Source organism: Neofelis nebulosa, chromosome 5, assembly GCF_028018385.1.
Source record: "Neofelis nebulosa isolate mNeoNeb1 chromosome 5, mNeoNeb1.pri, whole genome shotgun sequence".
NCBI lineage: Eukaryota > Metazoa > Chordata > Mammalia > Carnivora > Felidae > Neofelis > Neofelis nebulosa.
In genome coordinates, this window is record NC_080786.1 from 51,155,152 (window position 1) to 51,174,810 (window position 19,659).

A 19,659-nucleotide genomic window follows, 5' to 3' on the forward strand; every position below is an offset into this window, starting at 1 on the left:
TCAAAGGAAGAACTAAAAAACTCACGGTGATTCCAATAAACTTAACTGCATCCCACAACAGAGTTCAATAATATTCATAGGAATACAGAAATATTCAGCATCTAATGAGGTAAAATTTACAATGCGTGGCATTCAATCAAAAGTTGCCATTCAAAACAAAACAAACAAAACAGGAAAACTCATAATGAGAGTAACTCATAATGAGAGAAAAATCAATTAATAAAAACTGACTTAGAAAGGCACAGGTATTAGAATTAGCAGACAAAGACATTAAAACAGTTATGATAACAGGATTCCATTTGTCCAAAATCTGGGGGAAAAATTGATCATGTTAAGTAGAGATATGGGAGATATAAAAAAGATCTAAAATGAACCTCTAGAGATGAAAAGAACAATATCTAAGATGAAAAGTACACTAGATGGGATTAATATCAGATTAGACCTTTCAAAAGAAAAGTTTAGTGAAATTGAACACACAGCAATTGAAACAAAAATTGAAAACTCAAAACAAACAAACAAGAACATCAGGGAGCTATGAGACAAATTTAAATGGACTAATATATGCATATTTGGAATCCCCAAAGGACAAGAAAGAGAAGAAAGGACAGAAAAAATATTTGAAGAAATAATGGCTGAAAAATTTAAGAGTTAATGAAAACTATAAACCCACACATGCAAGAAGCTCAACAAACCTCAAACACACCAAGGAACATTATAATCTAATTGCTCAAAATAGTGATAAAAAGAAAATCTTAAAAACAACCAGAGAATAATAGACATATTATATAGAGAGGAACAAAGGTGAGGATTACAGCAGTTTTTTCATCAAAGACAATATAAGCAAGAGGAAGGTGGGATTGAAAGTACTGGAAGAATGAGGGGCCTGGGGGTGCATGCTGCCAATCTAGAATTCCAAACAAAGTGAAAATATCTTTCAAATATGAGGATGAAATAGACTTTCAGAAATGAAAAAGCTGAGCAAATATATCACCAGCACACCCACACTATGAGAAATGTTAAAAGAAGGACTTTGGTCAAAAGAAAAATTATACCACATGGAAATATGGATCCACACAAAGGAATGCAGTATATCAGAAACGGTATTGACGGCAGATTGGACCTTCTAATGTGGATAAATATATGAGTCTTTTAATTATATGAATTTCTTTAAAATATAATTAACTTTGAAACAAAAATATTAACAACCTTATGTGAGAGTTATAACACGTAGAAGCAACATATATTACAAAAATAACACAATGTCTAAGAAGGGAAAAATGGAAGTATACTGTTGTGAGATTCTTAATTCAATACATGACATGATAAATCACTAGAAGATAGACTGCATTAAGTTAAAGATGTATTCTATAAATTCTAAAGCAACCACAGAAGTAGAAAAAGAATTATAGCCAACAAACCAGCAAAGGAAATAAAATTGAATTAAAAAAAAAAAAAAAACCTAAGTCAGAAGAAGACAAAAAAAAAAAAAAAGGAAAAGAGATGAGATGGGCCAAACAGCATATAACAAAATAGATTTAAAGCTAATCATATCAATAATCAAGTTAAATGTAAGTCATCTAAACTGGGAGCAAACTTTTTCTATAAAGGACTGGTTAATAAATATCTTTGCTTTGTGGGGCATAGGCTGTCTGTTGCGACCGCTCAACTCTGCCCATTGTTGCTTAAAAACAGCCATAGACAATATACAAATGAATGGGCATGGCTGAATTTAGTCAGTGGGCCATAGTTTGCAGAGCCCTGGTCTAACTATCTCCATTACATGATAGGATTGTCATGTTTGATAAAAATGCAAGACTCTACTGTATTTTCCCTCCAACAAAATACACTTTAATACAAAGAAATGTCTTAACAAGTAAGTTAAAATAAAGGATGCATAACACAAATAAAATATATGCTAACACAAATTAAAAGAAAGCTAGAACTATGTTTATATTTATGTATCTGCTTATATTTATTTATGTATATTACATATATGTAAATATATGTATTATATTTATGAAGTAAATTTCAAAGCAAAGATATTAGAATATTTTGAATATTAGCAGGGATTATGAAGTTGATTTCATATTATTAAACAGATTGTCAGTTCACCAAGAGGACATAATAATCCCAGATATTTATTCACCTAATAATTTTTAAATTAATTTTAAAATTAAGAAAAATTTGACAGAACAGCAAGGAGAAATAGACAAATCCAAAATTAGATAAGAGATGTCAATGATAGCCCTCTCTCAATGATAATTGATACAAAAATATCTAGAAAATTAGTAAAGATATATAGTATGTAAAGTAGTATAATAATTTTTATAATTATTTATTTTTAAGAGATATATTGAACAACACTTTTAAATTTTTTTTTTTCAACGTTTTTTAATTTATTTTTGGGACAGAGAGAGACAGAGCATGAACGGGGGAGGGGCAGAGAGAGAGGGAGACACAGAATCGGAAACAGGCTCCAGGCTCCGAGCCATCAGCCCAGAGCCTGACGCGGGGCTCGAACTCACGGAGCGCGAGATCGTGACCTGGCTGAAGTCGGACGCTTAACCGACTGCGCCACCCAGGCGCCCCAAACAACACTTTTAATAAACATGACCTAATTGATTTTTGTAAAATTCTCCACTTAACAACAGAATACATATTCTTCTCCAGTGCACATAGGGCATTTATTAAAATGGATCATATTCTGGAGCATACATAACTCTCAGTAACTTTAAAAAGATTCAAAACATACAAAGTATTTTTTCTGACCACAGTGGAATTAAATTAGAATTTATTAACAAAAAGTTATCTGGAAAGATCACCAAATATTTCAAAACTAAATAAATACCAAGTCCATTCCCTTTATCACTATGCTATGTAGATGTGTGGGGAGACAGGCTACATGGAAAAACAAAACATGCTGAACCATGGGGTCTACCAGAAATAAATAAGTGTGCATACCTCTCCACCTTTGTAGTAACTCTATGATCTTGGTGGTGGTTCTTAACCTCTCTGAATCTATTTTGTAATCTAGATAGTGGGAATAATAATTATTATGTTATTATTATTATATGTTGCAAGAATTAAATGAGCTAATATAAGTAGCCTTCCTACCTTGTATTGGTGCTAAGAGAATATTCCCTCCTTTCATCCTGAGTTTACAGTTTCTGACAGGGCTTCAATATATATTCTATTCCTTAGCATTGTTTTTTTACTGCAAAGTCTGGGTATTTGAATAATCATCTACTTTTACAATATATTTATTCAGTAGTCAGTTCATAAATAATGAATTATTAGTTTTCAACCAGCATTTGTTTTAACTTTTAGAACATAGTAAAATTTATTTATAGGAGATATATTTTTAAGAATTATGTAGATACATCAAATATAAACAAATGACCTAATTTCTACTTTGGCATCTGAAATTCCCTTGCTTTTATAGGGATTGTCAGTAATGAGTGATTATGTTACAATATGCTATTTGGCTCCATTGACGGAAAATTATCTCAGAATCAACCACAAATAACTCACTTGGAAAATAGTGAAAAGATGGTATTTTGAACATCAGTGTTAGACACAGGTGTTATACTAATAATGCATATCAACACAAATACAAAAGGAATTTAAAAACAACATGCTCAGAATGGAATCATCAGGAAGCCTTCACCAAGGAGATAGAGTTTGAGCTAACGGGGGATATGGATAAATAAAAAGCAGAAAAACTCAAACCTGTAATGTGTACACAGATAGCAATTTATTTTATTTGTGTAACTCTTGAGTTCATATATTACTCATGCTTTTGTTTTATTTTATTTTTTTATATAATTTATTGTCAAATTGGTTTCCATACAACACCCGGTACTCATCCCAACAGGTGCCCTCCTCAATGCCCATCACCCACTTTCCCCTCTCCCCCACCCCCATCAACCCTCAGTTTGTTCTCAGTATTTAAGAGTCTCCTATGGTTTGCCTCCTTCCCTCTCTGTAACTTTTTTTTCCCCCTTCCCCTCCCCCTCTGGCCTTCTGTTAATTTTCTCAGGATCCACATATGAGTGAAAACATATGGTATCTGTCTTTCTCTGACTGACTTATTTCACTTAGCATAATACTCTCCAGTTCCATCCATGTTGCTACAAATGGCCAGATCTCATTGCCAAGTAGTATTCCATTGTATATATAAACCACATCTTCTTTATCCATTCATAAGTTGATGGACATTTAGGCTCTTCCCATAATTTGGCTATTGTTGAAAGTGCTGCTATAAACATTGGGGTGCAAGTGCCCCTACGCATCAGCACTCCTGTATCCCTTGAGTGAATCCCCAGCAGTGCTATTGTTTTAGAAATCAGAATTTCCCCGTGATTATGAAAATTACTATTAGTTATTATATAAAGTAGTTTGTATTTTATATAAGCACCATCACCAAATTCATTTATTTTGTATAAGCATAAGTTCTTTCATCTAAGAGATTTTATTTATTTATTTATTTATTTATTTATTTATTTATTTTCATCTAGGATATTTTAATTTTTTTAATGTTTATTATTTTTGAGAGAGAGAGAGAGAGAAGGAGAGACAGAGATAGAGCATGAGTGGGGAGAGGGCAGAGTGAGAGGAAGACACAGAATCTGAAACAGGCTCCAGGCTCTGAGCTGTCAGCACAAAGCCTGACGTGGGGCCTAAACTCAGGCACAGTGAGATCATGACCTGAGCTGAAGTCTGACACTCAACTGACTGAGCCACCCAGGCACCTCTCATCTAGGATATTTTAAACAGCTTCTATCAATATGTAAAAAATATAAACGTGATAATTTGGCATGAATTCATCTTCTCAATGACAATATACTGGCTTAAGAAAATCCTTGTGTTTGTGGGCTTCTCATTTTGTTCAAACTATTCAGATTATGAAGGAACCAATAGTATCATCTCTCTATGCTACAGTGTCAAAACTTTCAGATGGCCTTGAAGCTTCCTTAAACATTTAGAAATCCCTCCTGAAGCTTGTCACTGTGCTTCTCTTTCTCTGGTTGTGCAAACTAAAAATCAAATCAGTGATAGTAAAATCACTCTGCTCTCTTCTATCCTCATGCTCTTTCTTTCCCTTCTTCCTTTCTCGCTCCCTCTCTCTCTCTCTTTACCTATAAGTATTCATTCCAAGGAATAGTTCAGGAGCAAGAAGATCTCCCTGCTACCTGCCTCAGAACAGAACATTCTACTCATTCAATCCACCAGCTGCCTTCTTTTCTTCCCTGAGTACTTAATGCTCCATCTTCATCAAGGGACTCTACTGGTTTCCTAAATGACCTCTTTCCCATAATTAATTTAAATAATGTTTTTAAAAGTCCTTCTAAAGTCTTTCTGTCATCTAATTCATAGTTTGTCCTGTCCCACCTAGTCTGGATATCTTTTTGTTCTCTTAATTTGAGCAATCAGTCCTTATTATGAAAGATGTCTTTTTGTCCTAAAATAACAATTCAACTCTACCAATTAGCCACACAAGGAATTTTTTGAATACTTGCTATTTTAGTACCTTGGCACACATTTTTCTTCAGCTTCTCAAAACGTGTTTATTTAGTTGTTTTTTTTTTTAATAGTATCAAGGCATCTTGTGAGCTATTAACTCTTAAAGTTACACCTTGCGAGTTTTTCAAATGTTTTGCACTTGATATCCTCCTTTCATGTGCTCTTGACTCATCTATTCCAACATGGTTGGAGCACGGGGCTGTGATCAAATGGGGAAAGTGAAAGTCAGGTTGGAGAAGTTCAGGGCTGCCATAAACAGTGTTTGCCTTGTGCCCAGCACAGTAGTACAGGCCAAGGGAGAGAAGAGAGCTGGAATCCAGCCAGTGCTCTGCTCACCAAGTGCTCTGCTCAGCATGAGGTTGTGTTCCTCTGAGGAAGGGGTGCTTTGTCAATTCACAAAAAAGTGTTGCATGGGCTGGTGGTGGCCCAGTGGAAAATCATGTATAGGAGTTTTGATTTTATAGTAATGCATTGAGAAACCACTAAAAGGGAATAAAATAATCCAGTTTATAGTTTGTAAAGAACACCCTGCTGTGTGTGTCATAGATTGGAGAGAGGCAGGAGTGGCAGTAAGGAAGCCAGCGAAGAGGTGATAGTGGCCAGGACTAGAGCGTCGGGAGTGGAAATGAAAAGAAATGAATGAATTCAAGGCATCTTTTGGAGGTGAATAGGACTTGGTGTCGGGTTAGGTGTGAAAGATAAAAATGATGTCCCAGTTACTGACCTGAATAACTAGATGGATTGTGGTTACCGTGTTCGGACTGGGGAAGAAACGGGGGCAGGGGGAGACAGTCGTATTAAGGTTTCTGCTTCAGATGGCCCTTTGTAGCAACGTGGATGGAACTGGAGAGTGTGATGCTAAGTGAAATAAGCCATACAGAGAAAGACAGATACCATATGGTTTCACTCTTATGTGGATCCTGAGAAACTTAACAGAAACCCATGGGGGAGGGGAAGGAAAAATAAAAGAGGTTAGAGTGGGAGAGAGACAAAGCATAAGAGACTCTTAAAAACTGAGAACAAACTGAGGGTTGATGGGGGTGGGGGGGAGGTAGGTGATGGGTATTGAGGAGGGCATCTTTTGGGATGAGCACTGGGTGTTGTATGGAAACCAATTTGAGAATAAATTTCATATATGAAAAAAAAAGGTTTCTGCTTCAGTTTATCTGAGACACCTCTGGTATATCTCATTGAGATATTGGCTAGCAGGAGGCAGGTGGATGTAAGTACCTGGAATTCAGAAAAACATCTGTTCTTTTTTTGAGAGACTCTGAGGCTTTCCTTGTCTTTAGAAGTGTGAACACAACACAAATGAGCAATTCTATCATGTTACTAAATGATCCTTAGCATCCTTTTCCCCAAACAACCCACAAACTTACTTTGAGAGAACCAGAATAACTCCTTGCATTGAGTATAAACATAATTGTTTTTCCTTAAAGGAAATGCTCAGCCCTCTAACCAGTGCAATAAGCTCAACTGACCCCACACTGGGGCTAGTCTTCTATCTGCATTTTATTTAATTTAAAGAACTTTCTGTTAACTTTCTTAGCAAATCTTCTGTTTCCTGGTACCCGGGTTTCAGTATTTCCCTGAGAAATTCATGTTGACCTCTGTCTTCCTTGTATAGTGGTTTGAATCACAGAGTCACAGTAAGTCAGATTTGACAGTTTTTCTCCTAAGTTATCTGGCATTTACTCCTTCTAAGAATTTATAATCATGGCACAATGTAAATCTAGAGCCAGCCTGTCACTGGAATTCTCTAATCTCACTAGATGAACGACTAGGCCAGAATGACTCCAGTACTCATAGGTTTGTTCTCTCTCTTGCTCCAGTAGGCAGAGCCAAAACCAATGGTTAAAAACCACAGGGAGAGAGATGTTGGCTCAACTAAAGGAAAAACTGCCTAATGCTTAGTGCTGTCTGAAAATGGAAATGCTTGCTGGGAAGGAGTGAGTTATGGTTTCTAGGGGTGTTGAGGCACAGAGCAGACAATGGTTAGTGTAGATTCTGTGATAGAGATTGAAGGGTCACAGCATAGGAGTAATCTTCACTGACTATTTAATCCCTGCTCATGCTAGAACTTTACACAGATGTTTTGTCCCATTTAATCTTCATAATGATTCCCAAGGGAACTGGTTGTAACTCCACCAGGAGAGGTTACAGTCACAATTTAAGATTATACAGCTAGAAAGTGGCAGAGCCAAGGGTTTAGAGCCAGGATTTAAACTCAGTTCCATCTGAATCCAAAACCCTTGCTGATTCTTTCCACAATTCATGGAAGCTTGAGAAATGGAACCAGGGGATTTCTACGGTCCCTTCCAGTGCTATGGTTCTATCTGGGTCCAATGTGGATACAGGCATCACTGACTTGACTGTGTTTTACCTTAATCATCCTTCTGGCCTCAGTCACATTAAAATGATAATCTGTGACTCCAGAACTTTCTGGGGTCTCATCAAGAAAAGATCATTTAAAAACTCAACATTTCTATTTTATATCTCCTCTGAGCTTTCAGTAGACCTCAGTCTAAAGGGCTCAAAATCTTTTTATTTTTTTCTTATAGGGTTTCTGGCAAGGACTGGGTTTATAATACAAAGGTACAGAACACTAAGCTTTAGTATTTCTGAAAACTGTCAGAATATATTGTTTTAACTTCTCTACTCATTTTAAAAGCTTAGAAGGTCTTAGAAGATCTTGAAATATTTGACCCAAGGTCATTTTTTTTCTGGGTTAAGTTCTGAGTCAGATTCTTTTTAAATATTAGAATTTAAAAATTCAATTAATAAAATAATTAATATTAGAATTAAAAATTTTTAATTAAAGTCTGAAAATAAGCTTAATTTCCTTATCTTAAGGTCAAATGGTTTTAAATGTGTGGTAAATACTATTTTCTAGATTGAAGCTGAACTTGCCAAGGAAAGAGCCCAGCATTTAGTTGAGTTTGAGGAGCAAGCTCTGCTTTTCAAAGCAGAAGCTAAACTGGAACTTGATATTGAAAAGGAAAAACATCAAGAAATAATCTGTAAATATAAGAAAGAACAAGAGGAACTAAAAATGAAGGTCTGTCATTATGATGTTCATTATTATTTAATGGGTTTCAAACTATAGATGTTGGTTATTTCCTTGTAAGAACACTGTACAATATTTATAACTCAAGTAGCTTTCCTCATAGTCACTGTGCCTTGGTTTTAGCTACATGGATAGAATGGTTTGGCTATTTTCCAGAATAAGTAGCTGAAATAAATCATATCAGCATACAATAAACTTATTTTTTAGGCAGCAAAAATTTATAACTAATAATTAGCATGACTAAATATTCCAACACTTCAAATATCCAACATTAAATGATAAGGAGATGTTTTACGTAATTAATATTTTCCCAACAACTAAAGCCTATCTCCTTTAATTGCAAATATTTTCAATTCTAGACATTTTGAATGAAGGGAAATATTTAAAAATGTAATCTACCTCCATAATTTCTGAAACAGTATGTGCTAAACATAATTTTTTTGAAGATTTTGTTTTTAAGTAACCTCTACACCTAGTGTGGTGCTTGAACTCATAATCTCAGATCAAGAGTAGCATCTTTTCTGACTGAGCCAGCCAGGTGCCCCCTAAACATAATTTAAGGTTTTGTTAAGGTTGTCCTGTTATTATAAGACCTGAACACCATATATATATACATGTGTTTGTGTATATACGTATGTGTTTGTGTGTATGTATATGTGTGTGTATATTAACCAAGACCCAGTGCGGAAACCATACTTTGAATAAACTCATTAACAGTCTGTGTAGATTAGGCATCAAATGAGACTTAATGGCCTCTACTTCAGTGAACAGGAGATATGGTACAGCCTTTTCAAGAGCACTGTGAACAATAGGCAGGGCCAGCTATGTGAGTATATGACAAGTCCAGTGTCACAGGGCCCACACTCAGAAATGCCTCATACCTCTTGGGTTTAATGCTCTCCAAATGTTGTCTTGAAACTCTTAATAACTTTATCTTTGAATTTGTGTTTTGTAAGTGAAATCCTGTTGGGACAATGGTACACTTGAGAGATTCCAAGCTGATAGCTGAAAGCTTAGAATCTCAGCTCACCCAAGTTTCTACCTCTCCTATACTATTTTTCTTCCAGAAGAAGCCTATTAAGGCAGGCCCCAACTTGCCAAGAGTTATAGTTTTTTAAAAGAAGTCATAAATCCAGATTTTCTAATTGAATTCTCTTGATTTGTAAATGCTGACTCCCGTTTTGAAAACATCAAAACATATTTGTGGCTTTGTGAGTCTCCTGTCCCAAAGATAACCTGCTCTATTTCAGTGTCAGCTCTCCTTTGGATGATGGAAACGACTGCTCAGACCTAGCAATGATCCTCTTCCTTCCTGGATTAATTGAATATAATGGAATATTAATTTAATTTCTCAAGTTACTAAGTGTGAATAGATTTCTTGCAAAAGTTATTCTTAATGTAAATTTAACATTTGAAACAAATTTTGGATGCATTACTCATAAATAATAGTTCATAGAATCCTTGGAACTTTGGTCTATGAATGTTTTCCAGATTCTTCATGGACTGGTTTCTTGTTGTACTAATATTTATAATGGGACAATATCTGTAGCACAAATAATAAGGATATGTTTCATCAGAAGCAACTTTGCTCTTCCTGGTTTGTTTTCTGTTCTTTGTTTTTTAAGGAGAAAGAAAACAAGCAGTCTTTTCCCTTCTAAAGACTTTCATGACTCTAAGGAAAAGCTTCTCATCTTCTCTCTTTATCTCTCATTCTCTCATCTCTTTATCTAGAAGTACCACCTGAGAGATAGTATATTTGCAAAGTATTCTGGTATTCTCTAGAGCTGTACAATCTAATATGTTAGCCATATGTGGCTACTTAAATTTCAAGTAATTAAAATTTAAATTTAAAGTTCAGTTCCTCAACCACATTAGCCACATTTTAAATGCTCACTAGCCAGTACTGGCAAGCCAGAGCCTTTTGTTGGCCTCTCTTCCCAACTCAGCAATTGGTTATGTCACCCTGGTACCTTGGAATTGGCCGTGGTGAGAGTATTTACACTCAGTCCACACGGAGTCTACATGGAGACTAGATACAAATCTGGCTTTTTGTGTGTGTGTGCATCAGTTGCTAAACATTTACTGACATACTACTGTCAGTAGGTACAGGTGGCTAGTGGCTACCATATTGGACATCACAGACTATTTCTGTCGTCACAGAGAGCTCTACTGGGCATTGTTGATCTAGAGGTATAGTACCTGAGGGCATCTCCAGTCATCATATATAAGAAAGAAAAAATATATGTCAAAACAAAACTTACTATAATTATAGCATGAATAGAATAAAACTGTGGTGCTCCTCTATGTGCATCCCCAAACATCAGGCATTTCTAGGTCCCAAAGCCACCCCACACTGAATCCAGACAGGTACGTGGATCAAGACTTGAGCTGTCCTTGGTAGCTCAATCTGGACACAAAGATTTATATATTTCCAAGGATGCCCAAGTGATTAATGCAATTCCATTTAAGGTGGTAAAAATAGGTTTTAGTCTTAACTTTTAAAAAGAAAATTTTGGAGGCCTACATAGTGTCATAGGATTTGTTTTCATTTGATAAGAAGAGCACACTGATTATTTAGAATAAACCTCCTAAAGCCATAAGGACTCTTTGGTTGCCTAGAGATATTGCCTACAAACTAATACAAGATTTATCTTACAGATATCTGATTTAATCGCAAGTGCTACTAGAGATCTAAAGCTGGAAGTGGCCACCCTTGAAGAAAAACTCCATGAATCTTGTATCCGACATACTGAAGATTCTGAATCAAAGGAGAAAGAAATTGAAAACCTTAAAAATTTGGTTGCAGAATTTGAAGCCCGCCTGAAGAAAGAAACTGACAGTAACGATTCCATTTCAGAGGACTTGAGGAAGGAAATGAAGCTGAAGTCAGATGAGCTAGATAGAGTAATGCTGGCACAAACACAACTGATGCAGCAGTTTAACCAGTCCCAGGAACAGGTAGGAAGCAGACGATGGTGCCGCTGTGATTAGTGAAAGAGCACACACTCTTTCAAAAAGTAGACAAACAACAAACATCAAAGATAGCTTGGTGTCATGCAGTCGAGGACTGTTAGTCAGGAACCTGGAATTACATCGTGGCTGTGTCCTTAACTAGGCAGTCATTTAACCTCTCTTCCCCTGGCTTCCTTTTCTGTAAAATGAAATTCACTGAACTACAAGATCTCTATGGTTTCCTCAGCACCCAGTTCTACTGTGTTGCAAAAACCATTTAAAACTTCTAAGACTAGAAATCTTTGCATATTTATGTCTTACTGGTTTTGACATTCAGTCTTTGCCAAAGAAACTTTTAGAGCACTTGCTGCTTACGTTCAAAAAATAATTTGGACAATATATTCTGAAAGTAATTTCTCTTTAGGGCTTTATCTTTCTGTCAACCTAAACTGTAGCATAATGTACATGAGTTGGTCTTCTTTCTTATGTATGCATGATTATTTCAGCAATATTTTTGTTTAAACTGAAATAGAATTATTTTGATTTGAAATTGTTTTCTAATGAATTCTTATTTCAGAACTGCTAAGCAGTTGAGGTCACACAGCATGGCAGAGCCAAGATTCTATTTGAATCTCCATGATATGATGTTTCCTGTTTCAGGAAACCTGAGTTCTAGTGATTCTGCTTCTAAGTTTCAAAGTGACCCTCAGGCTTAGCACTCAACATCGCCAGGCTTCATTTCCTTCCTTCCCTCCTTTGTTCGTTCTTTCTTTTTCTTTCTTTCTTTCTTTCTTTCTTTCTTTCTTTCTTTCTTTCTTTCTTTCTTTCTTTCTTTCTTTCTTTCTTTCTTTCTTTCTTTCTCTCTCTCTCTCTCTCTCTCTCTCTCTCTTTCTTTCTTTCTTTTACTCTTTCTTTCTTTCTTTTTTCTTTGTTTCAAAATACCAATAAACATGCTACTTGCTTCTCCAGATGTTTAGGGAGTCAGCTGATTGAGCATCTCCTGCCAACACACAATAGCATAGCCTCCCTCATCAAGGTTGCTGCTTCCACCAGTCCTGGCATGAGTGGGAAAGGATAGCACATATGGACTTGGTTCTGCTGGAAAAACCCAAAGGAGAGAGGTGATACAGAGTTGCTTCAAATGAGACAGCAGTGTTTAAGTTCTAAAGGAGGGTCAACTGGTTAAAGGAAAGAGAGATCAAGGCAGTTAGACTGGCAGGTTTTCTAACTCTTAAATATCCAAAGACATGGCAATATGGAAACTGAGGAGTAACCTATACACTAGGACATGTAAAAAAAAAAAAATAGAAGTGTTGAATCCAATAAATATATATTGAGCATCTATCCAGGGCCCAGGTGCTAGGCCCTATATATGCAATTAGGAACAAGACTGACAGCTGCCATTACCTGCTCTCAAAGAAGAATTTAAAGAAAATCTTTTTTTTTTTCAATATATGAAGTTTATTGTCAAATTGGTTTCCATACAACACCCAGTGCTCATCCCAAAAGCTGCCCTCCTCAATACCCATCACCCACCCTCCCCTCCCTCCCTCCCCCCATCAACCCTCAGTTTGTTCTCAGTTTTTAAGAGTCTCTTATGCTTTGGCTCTCTTCCACTCTAACCTCTTTTGTTTTCCTTCCCCTCCCCCATGGGTTTCTGTTAAGTTTCTCAGGATCCACATAAGAGTGAAACCATATGGTATCTGTCTTTCTCTGTATGGCTTATTTCACTTAGCATCACACTCTCCAGTTCCATCCATGTTGCTACAAAGGGCCATATTTCATTCTTTCTCATTGCCACATAGTACTCCATTGTGTATATAAACCACAATTTTTTTTATCCATTCATCAGTTGATGGACATTTAGGCTCTTTCCATAATTTGGCAATTGTTGAGAGTGCTGCTATAAACATTGGGGTACAAGTGCCCCTATGCATCAGTACTCCTGTATCCCTTGGGTAAATTCCTAGCAGTGCTATTGCTGGGTCATAGGGTAGGTCTATTTTTAATTTTTTGAGGAACCTCCACACTGTTTTCCAGAGTGGCTGCACCAATTTGCATTCCCACCAACAGTGCAAGAGGGTTCCCGTTTCTCCACAACCTCGCCAGCATCTATAGTCTCCTGATTGGTTCATTTTGGCCACTCTGACTGGCGTGAGGTGATATGTAAGTGTGGTTTTGATTTGTATTTCCCTGATGAGGAGCGACATTGAGCATCTTTTCATGTGCCTGTTGGCCATCCGGGTGTCTTCTTTAGAGAAGTGTCTATTCATGTTTTCTGCCCATTTCTTCACTGGGTTATTTGTTTTTCGGGTGTGGAGTTTGGTGAGCTCTTTATAGATTTTGGATACTAGCCCTTTGTTCGATATGTCATTTGCAAATATCTTTTCCCATTCCGTTGGTTGCCTTTTAGTTTTGTTGGTTGTTTCCTTGGCTGTGCAGAAGCTTTTTATCTTCATAAGGTCCCAGTAGTTCATTTTTGCTTTTAATTCCCTTGCCTTTGGGGATGTGTCAAGTAAGAAATTGCTGCGGCTGAGGTCAGAGAGGTCTTTTCCTTCTTTCTCCTCTAGGGTTTTGATGGTTTCCTGTCTCACATTCAGGTCCTTTATCCATTTTGAGTTTGTTTTTGTGAATGGTGTAAGAAAGTGGTCTAGTTTCAATCTTCTTCATGTTGCTGTCCAGTTCTCCCAGCACCATTTGTTAAAGAGACTGTCTTTTTTCCATTGGATATTCTTTCCTGCTTTGTCAAAGATTAGTTGGCCATACGTTTGTGGGTCTAGTTCTGGGGTTTCTATTCTATTCCATTGGCCTATGTGTCTGTTTTTGTGCCAAAAGAAAATCTTATATGAGTAATTACATTGACATCCAGAGGAAAGAATGACCTAAACAGAAACTTATATATGTTTTGTTTTTGTTTTTGTTTTTGTTTTATTTTTGAGACAGAGAGAGACAGAGCATGAGCAGGGGAGGGGCAGAGAGAGAGGGAGACAAAGAATCCAAAGCAGGCTCCAGGCTCTGAGCTGTCAGCACAGAGCCCGACGTGGGGCTCGAACTCACGGAGTGTGAGATCATGACCTGAGCTGAAGTCGGATGCTCAACCGACTGAGCCACCCAGGCGCCCCTAAACAGAAACTTATATAAAAAGCATAGACTGAAATCTTAAAAATTGGCTTTAAGGGCCTATATTGGTTATCCCTTGTTGAACAATCCACTATTCTCAAATTCAGTGTTCTCAAACAACAAGCATTTACTATCTCACAGTTTCTGTGGGCCAGGGCTCTGAATTTGACTTAGCTAGGTACTTTTGGCTTAAGACCTTTTGTGAGGTTGGTGTCAGGGAGTCAGGCATACAGTTTTGTCTAAAGGCTCAACTAGAGGAAGATTTGTTTTCAGACTCACTTTGTGGTTGTTAGCAGGAGTTATTTTATTACGGCTGTTGGGCTGAGAGCCTTAGCACCTTGCTGGCTGTTGGTCGGAGGACTCCCTTAGTTCCTTACAACAAGGACTTCTACGTAGAACAACAACAGCTGGATTGGCTCAGAGCACCAAGTGAGGAAGAATGAGAGTGCAAGAGAGGTGTCTAAGATAGAAGCTACAGTCTTTGTAACATAACCTCAGAAGTGACATCCCATTGCTTCTGCTAAATTCTATTCATTATAAATGAGTCAGTAAGTCCAGCTCACATTCAAAGCAAAGAGATTGCACAAGGATGTGAATAAGCAAGAGGGCGGGGATAACTGAGGGCCATCCTAGAGGCTGCCAGTCTCAGGGCCGGGCCACTAGAGGTAATTTTGGCAAGAGACCCTAGATTAAAAGTGAAGAATGAATTTCTTTTTCAGACAAAAGGAGCTACATGTGGAGCTCTTTCTGCTCAGTAGTTGTAAAAGGAAACTACTTAGAGATGAAGTTTTATTTTTTCTTTAATGTAGACTTTTGAGATATACAAAACACTGGGTTGGCACTTAAATGATCATTGATCAGTACTGGGGAATAGAAAGAGATCATTCCAAAAGTAAAGTTACCTAAGGACATGCCTAGGGACAGACTTCCTTTAGCTGGGGTGGGAGGAGGGGAGGTAGATTAGATTTTCCTTTTGAAGTTAAATAATTGACACTCAACTATAAGAATAAATAATTAAGGCTGCTTCTCTGGTTAAGCATACCAAAATCCAGAATATTCCTATAAAAATAGGGAATGAGACAATAAAAGGGGTAGGATTTATGAGCCAGAAAGAATAGGGGCTGTAGCTTATACAGTGAAAAACACTATTATTTTGATCACACATTTCAGATACTTGAAATTTGTCAGGTTCTGGAGAAAAAAGGACAAAGTGAAGGACAAATTGTCATTAGAATGAAGATAAATTTTTGGTCTAATAAAGAGGCTAGTTAAAGACAGGAAAGCCCTGCTCTCTTTCAAGAGGCCAGAGAATGGGTAGACTTTGTTTTTAATTGTATGAAGAATGTTCTCAAGGATAGGAGGAAAGCCAGAGCCTCTAAAGGGCAAATGGGCATTCCTGCATGGATCCGGATTATTGGAGAGCGTCCACAGGAACACCAGGATCAAGAAGGTTTAGCAACAAAAGATGCAGGTGAAAGGGGAGAAAATGGAAAGTAGAGCTGTATGGGAAATGTGAATGTTGAAAGGGGGCCCATGAAAATCCTTCATAGGGAAAAGACACGCCTAAAAAAAGGGAATATTTTTTTAAAAGAAGAAAGAATTCAAAAAGAAATATATTAGGGAATAGAACATCATTTAACAACAGATTAAAATAGTCACATGCTTCTTGCTGCCAGTTTTCCTTCCTACTAGCTTCATGTGAGTCCTGTCAAGACAGTGTGGCCCAGCCGCACTGACAGAGAATTACGTGTTGTAATTCAGTAATTCAGAGGAAGAATGTGGCAAATCCAAAAGGAACCCAAAACAAAAACAGAAAGGAACTACCAAAGGAAGCTCAATATTTTTGTTGTCTTAAGATTATCAGTAAGGAAAACAATGGGACAGAAATTTTAAAATATCAGTTTCTATAGCCATCTAATGAAGATGAAAGACATTCAAAAAGAAAAAAGAATGCTCTTGGGGCACCTGGGTGGCTCAGAGGGTTGAGCGTCTGACTTTGGCCCAGGTCATAATCTCACATTTTGTGAGTTTGAGCCTCGCGTTGGCTCTGTACTGTCAGCTCAGAGCCTGGAGCGTGCTTTGGATTCTGTGTCTGCCTCTCTGCCCCTCTCCTGCTTGCACTCCGTCTCTCTCTCAAAAATAAATAAAAACAGTAAAACTAATAATAATAATAATAATAATAATAATAATAATAATAATAATGCTCTTGGTTAAACATGGAGAATTGAATATGTATGTTTATCTATGCAATCCCAAAACATCACTAAAATTACAGTAAATTAATAAAAAGTGAATATATCCATAAGGAAAAGAGAACAGGAGAGGAAGGAGTTGACACTAGATGAAAGAGACATTGACCAAATTTTGAAAATTGAGAAAGCAGTGTTGAGAGGTAATTAGTAGACTGTATGATATTGAAACCTGATGCCTGTGGGGATTGGGGAAGTGAGGTGGAACCCTAAAAGGAACAAATCCAATTATGTGACACAATGCTGGAAAGACTCAGTGATTGGAGACACCAGATACTTCTGAAAGAGGGAGAGGAGTGGATCTGAAAACAGGATTGTTTGAATAATTGTGAAAGGAACAGACAGATCCTCGGATGCCCTCACTAACCCCTAAGCAACTTCACCCACCATCCTGGCAGTATACCAAAGGTTTATACTCTAGAAAAACCTGAATTTAAGAGGCTTTGGACTTGAGGATACAGAAGAGCAGATTGTGGGATAAGGCTAGAATGAAAGTCTGTACCTCAGAGTGAGACCTCTTGAACCACTTTACCCACTTACTTCCCAGAATAGACAACTAGGTTTATATATCAACAGCTAGGAAATTGGAAGTATCTTCTCTGGAGAAATGCAGGAAGAGAAAAGAGGAGAGGAGAGGAGAGGAGAGGAGAGGAGAGGAGAGGAGAGGAGAGGAGAGGAGAGGAGAGGAGAGGAGAATGGGAATGGGAGTGGGAGGGGAGGGGAGGGGAAGGAAGGGGAGAGAGGAGGAGAGGAGAGGAAAAAGATCTATGGATACTGACAATTGGGGTCTCCCAGTGAAATGGCAATAGTCATGTCTAATCTACCCATTAAGAAGTATACCAGTCATTAAGCCCTCACCTAGACACACAGAGCTTCCAGTAACATTTAGGAGACTCCTTTTTAAATGTCAACAGCCAGGGGCGCCTGGGTGGCGCAGTCAGTTAAGCGTCCGACTTCAGCCAGGTCACGATCTCGCGGTCTGTGAGTTCAAGCCCCGCGTCAGGCTCTGGGCTGATGGCTCAGAGCCTGGAGCCTGTTTCCGATTCTGTGTCTCTCTCTCTCTCTGCTCGTCCCCCGTTCATGCACTGTCTCTGTCTGTCCCCAAAAAAAAAAAAAAAAAAAAAAAAAGATAAATGTCAACAGCCAAAGATCATCAAATGTTTTAGAAACACCTCAAATACGAGACAGAAGCTAGGATCAAAATAAAACTCAGAAGGAAAAAAAAGCAACTCAGAAGAAAAAGATACAAAATAATGCATGCAGGGAGCTTCAAAAAAGAGTACAATTAATGTCCTGAGAGAGAAAAGAAAAGATATTGCATCCATGGAACATAAGCAGAGGCTATGAATAAAGAACAAGAATAAATATTAAAATATAAGAGCTGAAGTAAAAAATTCAATATTTGGGTTAGATGATAAAGATGAATAAATCTCCCAGAAAGTAGAAGAGAAAAACAAAGAGATGGAGAGAAGAAAAGAAAATTAGAGGAGTTCTGGAAAGAGAGAACAGAGAAAGTGGAGGAAAGATTAGTGCAGAAACTAATCAAGAACATTTCTAAGTACTGAAGGACATACACTTCTATATTGGAAGAAGGGTCCACTCACCATAATGAATGGTAAAGCCATTCCACCAAAGCATTTCATCATGAAATATCTATACCTTAAGGATAAACATAAGTTCTTAGGAAGTTTTCAGGTCAGAGAGGGAGAAAGGATGAAATCTGAGAATTACAGCAGGGCAACAGATTTAGAGAACAACCAGGCTGGGTTCAGCAGAATGGAGGGTTTTTAGAAGTATGTCTCCAATATAAGAGAAGCTGATAGATTACATGGAGTGTTCGAACATGCTGAAAGGATATTTACACTTCTATAAGTAGATTTGGTGAAAAATAAGTAATCAACAACCCGGAAACCTAAGCAGATAAATAGTGGGACAATAATTAACTGTGAAAGGAAGCCATGCCAGAAAGGAAATGTAATCATAGTACACTGCATGGCTCAGGTCTACATAATATTATATACTATAATCATATAAAGCAAAATGAAAATTGTGATGGAAATTGGGAAGATTTTTCAACAAAATTGTGATAGAAATTTCTCCCAGGGAACAGGAATATCTGCTCATGGGGAAAAGAGAAACACCTGCTAGGAGTTGGAATGGGAAGCTGAATCCTCATCTTCTATCCTATGAAGCCATTAGATAATGACTTCAAAATTGAAAAACCATGAGATAACTGCATAATGTTATTACATAGAAATATGGAAATAAATATCGCAAGAAACAGCTTAAAAACCTGAAAATAGTTATTCCCTGGAGGTAGAACTTGGAAGTGTGAAGGAGTGTTTTTTCTTTTTTGTTTGTTTCATCTCAAGCAGGCTCCATGCTCATAGCAGAGCCCAATGCGGGGCTAATATTTTTCAAATGTAAAATCTATTTAAGAAAAAAAAAAAAGAAAACCCATTTATTTAGGAAAGCTTACTAATAAATCTGGCAAGGATGGATTTGTGTGAAGTCAAAGATTAAATTTGAGGAAGATATGGTGTTTGCAAAGAGCTTTTTTTTTTTTTTTTTTTTTTTGGCAGGAGGGATTTGCTTAGTTTTAGGATATGCATTTTGTAAAAATTTTTTATTTTTTATTTTTGAGAGAGAGAGCACAAGCAGAAGAAGGGCAGAGAGAGAAGGAGACACAGAATCCAAAGCAGGCTCTAGGCTCTGAGCTGTTAGCACAGAGCCCAATGCGGGGCTTGA

The 19,659-nt window shown here is 37.3% G+C and overlaps 1 protein-coding gene across 8 annotated transcripts in view; it reads left to right on the forward strand.

Annotated features, from left to right (window-relative positions):
• LEKR1 (leucine, glutamate and lysine rich 1) overlaps positions 1 to 19,659 on the forward strand; it is a 231,856-nt gene that overhangs the window by 158,143 nt on the left and 54,054 nt on the right. For all 8 annotated transcript variants that reach the window (XR_009261914.1, XR_009261913.1, XR_009261911.1 and 5 more), the window contains 2 exons: positions 8,417 to 8,581; positions 11,249 to 11,548. Coding sequence is in view for 1 of the 8 variants with exons in the window: in XM_058730308.1 (XP_058586291.1) it covers positions 8,417 to 8,581; positions 11,249 to 11,548 (465 nt within the window). In the remaining 7 variants the exon portion in view is untranslated. The remainder of the gene's footprint in view (positions 1 to 8,416; positions 8,582 to 11,248; positions 11,549 to 19,659) is intronic.